A 15,785-nucleotide genomic window follows, 5' to 3' on the forward strand; every position below is an offset into this window, starting at 1 on the left:
GTCTTTTGCACCTCTTTGCGAAGTTTGGAATGATTAGTCCTATTCTTCCTTCAGAGTTTGCTCTGAGGCCCTGCAGCTTCACACACACCTCCCACTCTCAGCAGCTTAGCTCCTCTTGCTGCCCACATTAAATAGCACATTGCCCTTGACTATAACCAGTTTAAAGCTAGAAACCTTTTTTTTCTGAAGATTTTTCTCTTTTAGTGTTTTCTGTCTCAGATGGTTAGCTCTCAGAGGAAGGGGCCCAGAACAAGTGGGAAGTCACCGCGGAACCATTGGGCTGAGTGTACTTGCTTGCCTATGTTGTCTTGGAAAACAAGGTTATTTACCTTGAACTTTTGTTTTCACCTGTAAAATAAGTCAGGAATAATACGCATTAGCTTTCTATTTGCTGCTACAAGTTATTACAGGTCTGCTGGCTTAGAACAACACTGATGTTGATACACTAGCCTACCTGGAGAGTCCAGGAAATCTTCATCGCATCATGCTTAGTCATATCTGTCAGAGTGTCTTACTGTATAAGGTAAATTCCTATGTCTGAAGGTTAGGATATGGATGACTTTGGAGCTATTATCCTATCTATAGTGGGTTCTATAGTGGAACTTAGAAGGTTCTTTGTTTTGTTTTGTTTTTCCGCAGAGTCTCACTATATATGCAGCTCTGGCTGTCCTGGAACTCACTAGGTATACCAGCCTGACCTCAAACTCACAGAGATCCACCTTCCTCTGCTTCCCAAGTGCTGGGATTAAAGATGTGTCCTAGAAGGTGCTTAATACTAACCTAAATATATTTCTTCAACTGAAGAGTTTAGCACATCAGACTGGAGAGATGGATCAGCAGTGAAGATCATTAGATGCTCTTCTAGAGGACCTGAGTTTAACTCCCAGCACCCACGTGGTAGCACACAATCATCTATAACTCCAGTTCCAGGGGATCTGACTCCCTCTTCTGACCTCTGAGGAAACCAAGCACACACCGAGTGCACAGATGTACATGCTAGCAAACCACTTGTACATATATAAATAAAAAAATAAATATTAAAAAGCTAGGCTTATAACTTGGAAAATTATGAGAATTTTCTCTTTCCAGATTGCTCTTGGGTTCTGGAGCCTGTGGTATGTTACACTATTCCTTAGAGAGTCTTAAACAAATGTCTGCTCACCCCCGGTAGAAAATCAGGGACAGACCAAAGCACAAATGCCACTTAGGTCCATGTTGGCAAACCAGTGAGTTTATTGGTGCCGCTTATAGGAACAGGAATGACTTAAAGACAGCTGCATCACCAAAGCCACCCCAGCATGGAGGATGGCTGACAAAAGCTGGAATCCTGGAGCACAGTGCTTGACTTGCAGGCAACTCGCCTGGTCAAAAGTGTCTCTGTCAGGCTACTTAGCTAGTCTGGGACTCTTACAGGAAGCTTGGCAGGTCTGCTTCTTCTCTTTGTCCTTGGTAGTCTTTATGAATTACATAAGCTTGGAGAGGGAGGTGCCTTGTGCATCTGGTTAATTTCATGGACTTCCTGAGACTCTAAAGATTACATCCTGAATCTTAATGTTCTTACCTTTAAAACCTCTGAGTCTATTTTTTTATTTTGAAGATCTAGTTTTATATTATGTATATCTATGTTTTAAACCATGTGCATGTCCACAGAGGCCAGAAGAGGATGTTGAGATCCCCAGCAACTATGTTAAGGATGATTGTGTACTGCTGTGTGGATGCTGAGAATTAAACCCTGGTCCTTTATAGGAGCAACAAGTAACCTAACCACTGAGCCAAATCTCCAGCCCTAGAACTTCTGAGGTTTTTTTTGTTTTTTGTTTTTTTGTTTTTTTGTTTTTCGAGACAGGATTTCTCTGTGTAGCTTTGCGCCTTTCCTGGAACTCACTTGATAGCCAAGGCTGGCCTCGAACTCACAGAGATCCGCCTGGCTCTGCCTCCCGAGTGCTGGGATTAAAGGCGTGCGCCACCACCGCCCGGCGAACTTCTGAGTTTTAATATGCTTTCTTTTAGAACTTACTTCGTCTTTAAGGAACCTGGGAAGAAATTACTACAGAATAGCCTGATACAAGTCAATGTTAGAACTATGAGAATAGACCTTGGGAATTGCTGTTGTTTCCAGACTTTTATATGAGAAAATAAGCTGATGCTCCTCTACCTAGTTGTTTTTTTGGGGGGTGGGGGGCGTTGTGTGTGTGTGCTGTGTAGATTTTGAAAAGACCTCCAAGAGTGGCATCTATTTCCCAATAACCATTTGTAGTCTTTAACTAGACTGCTAATTATATTGATAGTTTGCCGCATTTCCAGTTCTCTCATAAAGTCCTGAATGTGTCTCTCGGCACTCATGGATAAGTTAATGTGACCTTGAGATCTAGAAGCCAAACGGGATACTATCCTAGTTTCATTTATGATTGCTTAGTGTTAGATTTATGATATTTTATAGCAATTTAGATTGCTGTTTATATGAGGTTCTTTCTCTTCTTACCTCTTGTTAGGTAGCTTCCATCTTGGGACAACCATTACTTTCAAGGCAGAGAGGTAGCACCAATAAAATATATTTATAGGGGCTGAAGACTTGACTCAGTCCATAAAGTGCTTGCTGTGCAAGCATGAGGACTGGAATTCAGTCCTTAGTACCGTGTGAAAACCAAGCGTGGTCGTATACACTCGTGATCCCAGCACTGGGTAGACAGAGACAGGAGGATCCCCGAGACTTACTGGCCAACCACTCTAGCCAAATTGAAAAGCTCCAGGTTTACTTCAAGACTTTGTCTCAAAAAATAAGGTGGAGAAAGATTGGGAAGACATTTGACATCAACCTCTGGCCTTCATATGCATCTACAAATGTGCACACACATGAATGTGTGCACATATGCACATATATATCTTTATTTAATTTTTATGGGTCTGGATATTTTGTTTGCATGTATCTATGTAGCACATGCAGGGCTGGTGCTTATGGAGGCCAGAAGAGGGCATCAGATCCTTTGGAACCAGAGTCATAGACAGTTGTGAACCGCCATGTGCATGTTGGGAGTTAAACCTGGGTCCTCTGGAAGAACAGCCAATGCTCTTTACTGTTAAGTTCTTTCTCCAGTCCTTATAATATCTGTTTCTAGTAGTTTTGTGTTCTCCCCAGTGCTCAGTTCATTGTAATGAAATGGAGTTCCCTGTGGATTGAAAAACCATTCCCTGCCTTAAAGTTTAAAGTTTTGAGGTGGCTTTGGCTTAGTATACAATGAGAAATGCACAAAGGGAGTCAAGCCAGTCTGTGGCCAGCCTGTTGACATTTTCTTTCCACTTTGTCTCTTAGATGCACCCACTGGGCCTGTGTAATAACAATGATGAAGAGGACTTGTATGAATATGGCTGGGTAGGAGTGGTGAAGCTCGAACAGCCAGAATTGGACCCCAAACCATGTCTTACTGTACTGGGCAAGGTAAGCACCAGACCTTCTGTGTCACTGCCATTATGGTTGGTGTTTTTCACTTAAATGTTTTCCTGAGTTTCAAATAACTGGTTCTGGAGAAGAGTCATGCTGGCATAGCATTCCGAGTCTGCTCTGCTCCTGCCTGCTGCGTGGCCTTGGGCAAGTTGCTTTCTCTAAGAGTCTCAGCTTCTTATCTGTGAAATGGTACTGTATTTTACACCTTTGGGGCCAAATGTTTTAGATCTAAGATTTGGGAAGTTTGGGGAAGTATTAAGGTGTATTTATTGTCTATTAAGTAACCTTGGGGACCTAGGGCCATACTCAGTAATCACACATATTCTTATATGTGTAGCAAATCATATGGATATTCACATTAAGTGGGATAACTAAACTCTAAATAGCCTCTTGTTAGCCTGCAGCTTGCTTTGCCTCCAAATGAGTTCAGGTTCATTAATTTTTGTTGCCAAGTACATTATGGAAAAACTCCTAGAATTTAGAGTTTCCTTGGTTTCAGAACAGCGGACAGCAATTATGACCCTGCATTAGAACTTACCTCACAGGTGTCTAGGAGATGAGGTGAGATACAATGCCTGGTGCCTCATGTGCCACTATTGGCTGTTGGCACACATTTAGAAGCACTAGCAAACAAAAGAAAAGCTTTTTAGCTGCTAAGGTCAGTATAACGTCTGACAACAGTATAAGATAGAAATAAATTTGCTTTGGAAATCCATCTTTCAGGAACTTTTAATCTGATAGGTCATAATCTGTTTTAAAGTGGATCATTTTGTTAAAAGAAAGGGTTTTGTGAAAGTAATTTGAAGTTTTGGTTAGGGGAAAAGTAGTCTCTAAGAGTAGTCTTATTGTCTAGACATTTTATGGTCCCCAAAGCTGCAGATCTGTGTACCCTGGGAAGACAACTGAGTCCTGTTCCTGGAAGCTGAGGCTCTCTTGGATATCCAGGCCAGAGAAGAGGTGGCATTGGTGCAGGGAGCCCTTACCAAACATAAAGAGTTTCTTGCCAGCCACTCCTAAGAGGTCTTTATTCATGGAGACCCTCAGAAGCCTAATTTGCTTTTTCAGAAGCTCCACGACTCTTGTCACGTTTTCCTGCCCTTTCATTGGAGGAGAAAAACTAATACAAATTATAGCCTGTTTGGTTTATGGTTCACTAAGTTGAATCAAGGTGTTTGAGGTGGCTCAGCCTTGATACTTCATCATTTCAGTAGTTGACCAGAGCTGTTTAATGATGGTTAGGAGCAGTAACTCTCTTGAGAGTTAGTGTTTTCTTAGGAGAAGTGCCAGCTACATCCAAAGTGTAGGAACAGTGCTCTCCTTGTAGGTGTCTGCTTCAAATGTGCCATTTGCTTCTGCTATGCTTAAGCTGCTGCTGCACCATACTCATCTTACTGGCTTCATTTGTTTCCCCCAGCCCTGTGGGGCTCCATCTCTTGTGTCTATAAATGGGTTGTAATAGGGCCCAAAGTATAACCTTTATTGTCCTCAGACAGTTTAGTGACAGGCATTTGTTGAAGTCACTCAGAATCAAACTGTTTCCTCCACTGCCTGAATCAACTGAACCATGGTTTACTTCGTGAGTTTTATATGGTTTGGCCTGCTGGTCTAGGAAGCCGAGGGAATAGAAACCTTAGATATGTATTGAATCATGGAGCACTTCTTGTGTTTACTCTTCATGAAATGGTTATTGAATGTGGGGGACTAGGAGCTTAGCATGTGGCTCTACCTTCCTAAGAGCAGCAGTTTATTTCTGTTGGGCAAGGCTAGGACTGGGAGGATTGTACAAGGCAGCACATATTTGCTGTTTGCCTTAAGAGTTGGCATCTGAATAAAATCATTAATAAAGATGACTGGGCCAGACAAAGTAAGATGGTTTACTGTTTGCTTTAAACATGGGTTGGTAGAGGAGATGTGATGAATCCTCTTCTTCCTCCTCTTTTTCCTTTTTCTTCCTCCTCCTTCTTTTTCACAACATAAATTTCATTAACTTTACCAACTTTGTTTTCTACTTTTATGGTTTCCCAAGGGTAGAAACAGAAGGACTCTGATGTGAGAGAAAGCACAGCAATCCTTCCAGCAGCTCAGCACGCCATTCCCCTGTAGACAGAATGATTTTCCTTCTGTTTCTTCGCTTTCGATGACTATGGCAAGGAGTTGAAGGCAAGGAGAAACACAGAGGCATAGGAAGTGGACTGGGAGTGTAGCTTGGTGGTAGAGCTCCCGCCTAGCATGTATGAGGCCCTGGGTTCCATCTCCAGAACCACAGTAAAGAAAAAGAAGTTAAAAGGCATAGGAAGAACACAACAGCCAGCCTAGTGTGCAGGTGGGGGTCCAAAAACTACTGTGAATGGATGTGGAGACTTATCTCTGTCACCACAGAAAAGCCTATTAGAAACCAGAAGGGCTAGACACAGACCTCTCCTGCCCACAGAAAATCATGAGCTGAAACCCCAAAGATTTTAAAAAACATAAATGCCTCTCTAGGAGTTCAAATCAAGTTTTATTTAAAAAAAAAAAAAATCATTACCTTGGTTTATTACCAAGGGGTTTTGAGTTTCAGCACTTTAAACTCATGAGAGAAAAATAATTTATGATCATATTCTTCTAATCTTTTTAGTTCTATAGAAGGTACAGACAAGTCAGCTAGGTGGGTAGAGCTGGGGTAAGGATAAACTCCACAGGGAAGAAGCAGGCCAGGACAACTAACTAGGCCCCACTTCAGGCCAGGCTCAGGTAAACCTCTGCTACCGTTGGGTGGTTTCTTTTGCACTTAGTGTAGAGATGCTGTTCTGGGACCTTGTCTGTCTGATACCCTGAGCTTCTGGATCATGCTTAAGATCTTCCCTAATACCCTTATTACAGATCTGAAAGATTGAACCCTGTGGAAACAGTGGGATTGACATTTGGGGACAGCTTACTTTTGAGAAGGGTCTTAAATCATTCCCAAAGTGCAAGAGTCTGTATGCCTCAGGCATTTCAGCTCTTCAGCTTTGTAGTGTTTATTAAGCATCTTACAGGGCTGCAAAGAATTTAAGAGCTTCATCTTAATTTGACTATTTATGACCCATCAAATTCGTGAAGACTCTCATGTCAGGACACACATGATGTACTAGAGTTTACAGCAGAATTTGCTTAGCCTCAATTCTGAAATTCCAGGCTGGATAAGCCCCAAGCCCCAGGTAGACCAATTCTGTGCTTGCTTTTTGAAATACAGTACATCCAGAAGGCCTGGGCCTGCCTGTGTCCAGTGCTTCAGAAGATGGTATGGGGAAGTTAATAAAAGGATATTTAGAGGATTTTATGTTATAAATGCCACCTTGGCTGAGTGACCTTAGAAAGGCAACTTCAGTTCTTGGTGCCTTGCTCCTTTGTAAAGCACTGCTTTTCTGATTGCTGTAGGGCTGTGAGGTGTTAGCAGAGCACTTAGCTCAGAACCTGGCTCATTACAGCACTGGGTGAGTGCAGAAGCAGCTATCCTGGGTGGGTGCTCACCGCCTGCTAGGAGCTGTAGATGTCTTTGCTTATCACATTGACACCTTGTCTACATTTCCATGTTATGGTCAGAAAACTGAGGCCTAGTGAGCTTCTTCACATCTGAGATCACAGAGCTCCCAAGAGCCTGAAGCTGAACCAGAACTATTCTGGGCTTCAGCAGTGTTGACTTTTCTTGACTCCTCTTGTCTCGGCCAGTCTTCTAGATAATAAACACCAGCTGCTTTCAGTATCACCCAGGTGTGGTCCAGACTGGTGTTTCTATATGGTAGAATCACAACTCTTTACAGACAAGGGATTGGCTCTAAAGATTGAGCAATATCACAGAACCTACGTCTGGTACTGCCACTCCTCACCGAGTCAGCAGCCCCTTCCTCAGATCTCTTTGTAGAGCTGCTTTATCTCCCCCCACCTCCCACCCCCCCACCCCCGTCCCGCCTACTCAGTGGGAGATACAACCCTAGCATTCCTGATTTTAAGTCTAAAAGAGTCCAAGAAGGGGATTCATTGGCCCATCTCAAATCAGGCACTCTTGAGGTTGGTCAGCTGTTCTCTGGGGCTGAAAACACACTATGGAATTAAGCCTGTCTTACCTTGTCATGTGTGAAGGAAGGAAGAAAATGTTTTCTTTAGAGGGCTGAGGGCTGGGGTAGTGCTGGGCTGCTATCCCTATGCAGGCACCTGTAGTCAAGAATGTTGTCACAAGCTGGTGGGTGGTGGTCTCAGTACCAGGTCGCCTGAAGTTGGGTCTATTGAGAGAAGACTTGGGTCACATGTGTTTGCGTAGTAGAGATCTGTATATGGATGTGGCCATGGTTACTGAAGGGATGCTAACCAAAATGGACTATGAAAGCAGGAGATAGGGGAGAGCAGAGTAGAGCAAAGGGAGCCAGAGGTTCTCTAGGGGTGTGGAAAGTTGCTGAGGAATAAAGCTTTCAGGTTGAGGAATTTGGTCTTCATGAGCTACTAAAGGATTCTAATAGAATGACTATCATCATAAGATCTGGCTCTGGGGGTGCTGCCTTGGCAGTGGCATCTAGGCTGGACAGAGAGGATCCGGTACCCTTTGCCACAGGGTGTCTTAGGGAACTGAGTAGGCTCACACATCCATCAATTTTAGCCAGTGGAGTTGCTGAGGAGGCGTGTTTGTCTCTGCCCTGTTCCATTTGCACATGCAGTGCAGAGACTGAATAGCCCAGAGTGACAGGGAAGAAACCTGCTGTGCCATGAGGAGAAGAACTGTTCTAAAAACGCCCTCCTGCTGAACTACGGGGAAACCAAGGGTGAAGGCTGATAGAGAACTGCACCCTGGGCTCAGGCTGTTCCCTCAGCCAGAGCAGAGTCTCAGAAACGGCATTGCAAAGAAAAGTGAAAATCCTGCTGCTTTAGTTTTCTGTTTCTCATACACCTGGTGACCAAGATAACCAGAAGTAAGAGCCAAGAGATGTTTTCCTTTAATCAAGGTTTAAACCCCAGTTGTAACTGTTTGTTTTCCATACTGAGGATTGAAACTAGGGTCTCCCACATGCTATACAAGCACTCTGCCACCAAGTTAGAACCTAATTTCAACCTAGTTTCCACCCTCTCAAGCTCTGTGACCCCTGCAGTCACTCACCCTTTTGCATGTTCCAACCTCTCTAAATAGGAGCAGGGTCTAAAGGAGAGAGTGCATCTACTCTTGGTCAGTGTTCCTAGCACGAATGAATATACTAAACAAAGTGGCTTTCTTTACCTCTATTTTCTTGCTCTCTCTCTCTCTCCTTCCCTTAACATCCTTCTGTTTCTTTTAGCATCCAAAGTTACATTGCTTTTATAGTGAAATCCAGAAAGGCAGAGTGAAGTAAATGGTTGCCAGATTCTGGGATCCAGGAGCATAAAGGCTTTTTTTTTTAAAAAGTAGGTGGAAATTTTTAGTTTGGAAAGATGAAAAGGTTCTGGAGGTTATTGATGGCCATGATTGACAAAGTGAATGTATTTCATGCTGCTGTCCTGTGCGCTTAATTAAATTTTGTATTACATATATTTTACCCAAATAAAATGTGGTATCTCTTAAATAATTTTACAGTATATGAAGTAGATGGCAGTAGGTATAAATAATTATAATAATAAGGTGGGGTATGTTGCTTTGTGCCTGGAATCCCAATAGTTGAGAAACTGAGATAAGAGGATCATTATGAGTTTGAGGTGAGCATGGACAACATAATAAATCCCAGGCCAGCCTAGGCTCCAAAGTGAGGCCTTGTCTCAATAAACAAAACAAAGCACAACAAAGTAGCAACAACAGCAGCAGTGCTGAGTTTTTGTTCCTGAAGTAATAAAGTGTAGCCCCATGAAGGAATGACTGATACTTCTGAGTCCTTGTATACAGAAAAAAAGGAGACAGAAATGGGAAAGCCCCATCCTCCTCAGTATATTAGTCTTTCCGGGGAAAGTGTCTTCCCTGTCTTTCAGACTGCAGCTCCAAAATAGACAAGTTTGTTTGTGTTTTTTGTTGTTCTGGTTAACAAAGTGCCTTCCTTTTTTAAAAAAAAAAAATAATAATTCTCTGAGAATATCATATAGTGAATTTTGATCATATGTATCCCTCTTCCCCAACTCGTCCAGATTATCCCCTACCTCCCTAACACCCAACTCAAGTTTTCTCTTTCTCTCACTCTCTTATGCTCTCCCCCATTGAGTCCAGTTTGTGTTGATCTACTCCTCCTGAGCATGAGGCCTGCCCTGGAGTGGGATCAATCAATATACCAGGTACCACACCATTAAAGAAAGCTGATTCTCCCTCTCCCAGCAGCAATCAGATGTCAAAAGTTCCTGGGGCGGAGATGGGACTTCACACCCACCTCCATTCTTCCATGCCAGGGTTTTATCTGGCTTGAATTTTTGCAGGTCTTATACATGTTATCATAATCATTAAGAGTTTATATGTCCATCTGCCTATTGTACTTGGAAAATCGTTTTCTTGAAGTCATCCACCACAGTGGCTCTTAACAGTCTTTCAGCCTCCTCTTCCAAATAGATCCCTGAGCCTTGAGAGAATGTGTGTAATATAGACATCCCATTTAGGACTGAGAGCTCTGAAGTCTCTTATTCTCTCTATGTCAACCTATTGTGGGTCTCTCTGAGTTAATTGCATCTATCATAAGAAGCAGCTTCTCTTATGAGGGCTGAGACATGCACTGATCTATGGGGTAGCAGTAAGTCATTAGGAAGTATTTTATTGCTGTGTCCATTTAGTAGAATAATGTTAGTAGGTTTTCCCTTAGGGTCCATAACCCACCTATCTTTGGGTTCTTGGCTTTGTTGACAGTGTCAGGTATGGGTTCCATCTCCTGGAGTGGGACCTTAAATCCATTTGTCACTCTCATAACATGAACACCACTATTGCATATTGTTGTAACTCACAGGGTTCACAGTTGGGTGAGATTGATGATTACACTTCTCTTCCTGTAGTACACATAGCATCTTCCAGTGCTCTGAAAACTAGCCAGTAGAGAGGATGCTTCTAGATGATACTGTCCATATTTCTCTATGTTCTAACTCAAGGATGTGGTGGCTTCAGCAATAGGTCCCTGCTGTCATGTTCTGGAGGGTAACCAGCAGCACGACAATAGCCTGTGGTTCAAAACAGAAAATTTGGTTAAAAGGTGAATGTGCTTTTATTTCTGCTCTTTTTTTCCCCACATAGTAAATGGAGGAGAAGAAAATGAATCTAACAGAAATGGAAAAATGTATATCTCCAGATATTAACTCAAGCCTGTATGTGATACAGTAATGGCAACAGTTGATGCTTAAAAGAAAAGGAAAGGGCCTGGGCAGAGGCGAGTGGATCTCTGAGTTCAAAGCCAATCTGATCCTCAGAGTGCCAGGACAGCCAGGGATACAGAGGGAAACTCTGTCTTGAAAAACCAACCCCCTCGCCCCCACACACACACACACAAAAAAAAAAAAAAAAAGAAAAAAAAGAAAGAAAAGAAAAAGAAAGGAAAACACAACAAAAAAGACAGGCAAGAAAATTTCCCCCAAAGTACCTATGGCCTCATGATGGTGAATGGGTTTTGACAAATACCATGGGCTTAGGGCTGTCCTCTTCTGGGATCTGTCTCACTGGCTTCTCCAGTTCAGGTGTAGTTGTTAATCCAACACTTCAGGTTTAAAGTGTGATCAGGGGATCCTAAAGTTCTTTCCAGGACTCAAAAGATCAGAACTATTTCCATAGTATCCTACAGTGCTATATGTCTTTTTCACTCCATCCTCTCAGAAGTGTGTGGTGGGTGGAGTTTTCCAAGAGTGTCATTGTATGTGCTGACTTTATCCTTCTCATGAGTAATGGAATATGTGCTTGTGTGCTCTGTGTTCTAACTTTATGTTTTAGTTCCTAAAAAGCTAAATATAAATAGCTGTAGCCCGTACAAACAAAATTCTTTGGGGTTCTTAATCTTTGAGAATATGGAATGAAATTTGAAATCTGAATTTACTAACCCGACATTATGTTTCTGCTGCAAGATCATCTCACAGAATTCACCTAAGCTCTGTGGCTGTTGCAGAGTAACAGTAGGAATGAGTAGGCAATACAGGCCATAGAGGGCAATGTATAACAACAAATGACCAAACAGGAAGAACTTTTTAGTGTCCTAGAACATCTCAGTATCTTTGAGGCTTGAATTAGTATATAATTCTTCAGCCATGACGTTCTAGAAACAGGTTATGAAGCTGAGCCTTTACCCGAGGCAGGACATTTTAGGAGTCTAGTAAGCTTGCTTCAGAGTCCTTTTTGAGTCCTGTGTGTATGGGATGGGAAGAGAGGTGCTTAATTTCAGCACACCTCTCTCATTTGGGGTTTTGCTCACAGATGTTTCTCGGAATACTTGAATGTCTGGTCCTTAACCCAGCTCAGCTCATTTCAAAAGGAATGATGGAACTAAAGGAAAAAAGGTAGCTGGCTGCTCTAGCTGCTTTACATTTCAGTCTTTAACCTCAGCATGCTGCTTCTGGTCAGCAAAACAAGTAGGTATTTGTCATATCCTGACACAGAGTGACATAACTACAGCTCATTGCTTTGGCATCCCTAGAACCATTCTATGCAATGCTTAGGATACTTCCTATATCAATCTTTTTTTTAATTTAAATTTATTTTTAGTTATAAGTATGTGTCTTATTTGCAGATGCCCACAGAGGCCCGAAGAAGGTTTCTGATTCCTTGGAGCTGGAGTTAGAGGAAGTTGAGCCATCCAGCGTGGGTGCTGGGAATCAAACTCAGGTTTTCTACAAGAGTAGCATTCTTAGCTGGGTGCATGCCTTTAATCCCAGCAGATGTCTGTGAGTTCGAGGCCAGCCTGGTTTACAAAGCAAATTCCAGGACAGTCAGAACTGTCAGGACAGAAAAACCCTGTCTCAAAAAACAAACAAACAAAAAAAGAATAGCATTCTTATCTGCTGAGCCATCTTTCTAGCCCATGTCCATATTTTTATAGGCTTTTTTATGTATTATATTGTTTTCAACCAGGCACAATATATGGAGACATTTTTTAGTTTTCAGAAAAATGTTGGAGTGGGGTAGGGAATTGAAGGAGTACAGGCCAGGCTTGTTGCTCAGCATTCTGTTGTGCACAGGACAGTTGCCACCGTAGAGAGTTCTCTGCCTCCACAGAATGTAATACAAAATTACTTGTCTGTTAAAAATAAGGAAGGGGCCGGAGCAGGCATTCGACAGTTAAGAACATCTGTTGCTCTTCTATAGGACCCAGGTTCAGTTCCCAGCACGCACATGGCAACTCACAAATGTCTGTACCTCGAGTTCCAGGGGATTCAATATCTTCTTCTGGCCTCCTCGGGTCCAGACACACACCTGGTGCACAGACATGCAAGCAAAACACTCACACACATAAAATACAAATCTATTTTTAAAAATAAGGGGGAAAAGAATAATCTGACTTCAAATACCAGTAGCATCAAATTAGAAAAACCCTCTTTCATTGTGACATGCAAATATTCTTTTCCCAAAAGATGGTAAGTTCTACTTCCTCCACCTCCATTCCCTTTTGCGCCTTGTTGTTCTTAGTACATGGTCCTTTTAGTCTGTGGAGTCAATGAATGATAAGCATTTTGCACAGTGAGAGGTGTGCAGAACACAGGCCTGTAAGTGAATGATAATTCTACTTAGCAGAAGCCAAATGTCTTTAAGCCAGCTAATATCTCTTTGCCTCTATGTCTGCAAAGTTTGGTTCTCTAAGCCCACAGTGAGAAGAATGAACTGACTAAAAGTCCTTTCAGCCTCTACCCACCCACACACAAATAAACTTTTAAAAGTTTGTGATTTTATTTATATACATACGTGTGTGTGTGTGTGTGTGTGTGTGTGTGTGTGTGTGTGTGTGTGCATGCCAAGTTCATAGAAATTCAACAGTTTCCTTCTGTCTTCAAGCATACTTCTGCTGAGCAAATGGGATTCGTTTCCTGAAGTGCGCTGAAGTAAGTTTCTTATTGGGCAGGAAGTTTGGAAGACTCTACAGATTTATTTTAAGGAACACTTGGGTAAATATCTCCCATATTTGGTTAAAAAGGAAAGCAAGAAAGGAATTTGGTAAAAGAAATCAGACCAGAAGGAAAAGATTGGCTTGATATGAATGGAAAATTTTAGGAATACCATTTTGCTTTTGAGTTCATGTGTCTGGTTTGAAAGTCAGACTTTTAGGTGACGCTTTTCATCTATACCTAAATCTTCCATAAACTTCTTGCTTAAAAGGCTATACATCGCCGGGCGGTGGTGGCGCACGCCTTTAATCCCAGCACTCGGGAGGCAGAGCCAGGCGGATCTCTGTGAGTTCGAGGCCAGCCTGAGCTACCAAGTGAGTTCCAGGAAAGGCGCAAAGCTACACAGAGAAACCCTGTCTCGAAAAACAAAACAAAACAAAACAAAACAAAAAGGCTATACATCTTTAGCTATAAAAGTCTGAAACCAACTGTGGGAGGCTTAAAGGAGTTTTGAAGACAGTAAATGAACAGAACAAATATTGTGTCAGCTAACCCAAAGGGCACAGGCAGCTTGTCACTCCAGGACTCAAGAAGCCTGCCTCTCTGTCTTGGCAGTCCTTAGCACCATCTCCGTCTATTGAACCACTTTGAGCAGAGTTGCAGTGAAGTTGTTTCAGAACACAAAGGATGGTAACAAGCAGCCTGCAAAGCTCTCAAAGGTCGCTACTGAATTGTCTACTCTGAGAGGTTGTCATTCTAATGCATTACATCTTCATACTACATAAAATACAACTACCAGCTCAGTTGTCCACAACCTCACACCCCTGCTCTCCATTTCCAAATAGAGGGCCTTGTGCATGCATTAACCTGCTTAAGTAGGAGGTCTTGGCCATGGTCAAGGGTGATACTTGTATAGCGTAGGAACAAAATACTGCTACACTCCTCACTTGGGCATAGAATCTCCTGGAGACTAAGTAGGGGGAATGGAGACATGGGTGAGAACTCTTCTGTAGGTCTTGATCACAAGACCTCAGATTCCTGACACAAATACCATATATTTTCATTGTACTTCCTTTCCAAAGACACCAGCTTACACAAACACACACATGCACACACATATGCAGTTCTTGGGATCCATTTTGTTCCACAATACTCTTTTCCAAATCCAATGTTACACTGTATAATCTGACTGATCTTTGCTTTTTCTAGTTCTAGAAATAGTAAAAGGGCCACTGAAAGGGATTATCAGGTAGGTAAAGGATCTGCCACTAAGCCTGACAGCCCATGACCCCTTGTTACCTACATGGTAGAAAGAGAAAACCAACTCCTACAAGTTGTCCTCTGACCTTCACACACCCATATGGCATACTCACGCCCCCACCCCATTCTCCCCATGTACCCAAAATAAATAAATGTAATAATACATTGAATTTTTCATTATTTAAGAAATACTTTTATTAGTTTATATAATCAATCCCATATAGATGAGACTTTACATATTTAATAGTGTTTTGTTCCTATGAGTATATTCCAGTTACTCTAAGCACTATTAGAGTCAATAAGATTTTAGTCATCCTGAAGGATTTATGCTATTTCTTGTGCTGATTAAGGAACTCGGTCTTCACTCTTCAGCTTGGACCTGTGCTGTAGTTCTTTACAAGTTTATCCACTCTTAATGACTCTTAGAGAGAAGTGCAATGTGCAAGGAGACCATCACCTTTCAGCTTCATTCCTAGCCCCACCTCTGATGTTCGTGTGTGTGTGTGTGTGTGTGTGTGTGTGTGTGTGTGTGTGTTGTGTGTGTTGTGTGTGTTGTGTGTGTGTGTGTGTGTGTGTGAGAGAGAGAGAGAGAGAGAGAGAGAGAGATAGCAGGCACATGGCACACATGTGGAGGTCAGAGGACAACTTGGAGGAATCAGTTCTCTTCCTTCTACAATGTTGGTCCTGGGGATCAAACTCAGGTCATAGGCTTTGCATCAAGGACTTTTATCCAGTGAGCCATCTAGCTGTCCCTATTAATGTTTCTTTTACTAATTTGAAGATTAAAAGTATTATTTTCAGTTGCATATCTTTGATTATCAAACATTATCAGCAGACAAACTCAAAACATTTTTTTCTATGTGCTACTTTAATTTCCTTTTTTGTTAAATGTTTTCTGTAAGCAAGGGCACAGTAATACCACTGAACTGGACCACTTCATGGGTAGAAGGAAGGGTTTATTGGGATCAAACTGCCAAGGCTACTCTCAAGGGACAGAGAAAAGCAAAATGGTGGAAAACCAAGTGGATTTTATATTACAGTCAGCAGGGAGGGTGATTTTGAACTGGTACCAGCTGTTGGTGTAAGGTTTGGCAGTGAAAGGGCCAAGGAATGCTGCAAA

At 42.2% G+C, this 15,785-nt stretch overlaps 1 protein-coding gene across 1 annotated transcript in view; it reads left to right on the plus strand.

The window, feature by feature from the left end:
* Znrf3 (zinc and ring finger 3) overlaps positions 1-15,785 on the plus strand; it is a 166,353-nt gene that overhangs the window by 89,143 nt on the left and 61,425 nt on the right. The window contains exon 2 of the mRNA XM_059275524.1: positions 3,311-3,436. Within this exon, the coding sequence (XP_059131507.1) occupies positions 3,311-3,436 (126 nt within the window). The remainder of the gene's footprint in view (positions 1-3,310; positions 3,437-15,785) is intronic.

This window comes from Peromyscus eremicus, chromosome 10 (assembly GCF_949786415.1).
Source record: "Peromyscus eremicus chromosome 10, PerEre_H2_v1, whole genome shotgun sequence".
NCBI classification, from domain to species: Eukaryota; Metazoa; Chordata; class Mammalia; order Rodentia; family Cricetidae; genus Peromyscus; species Peromyscus eremicus.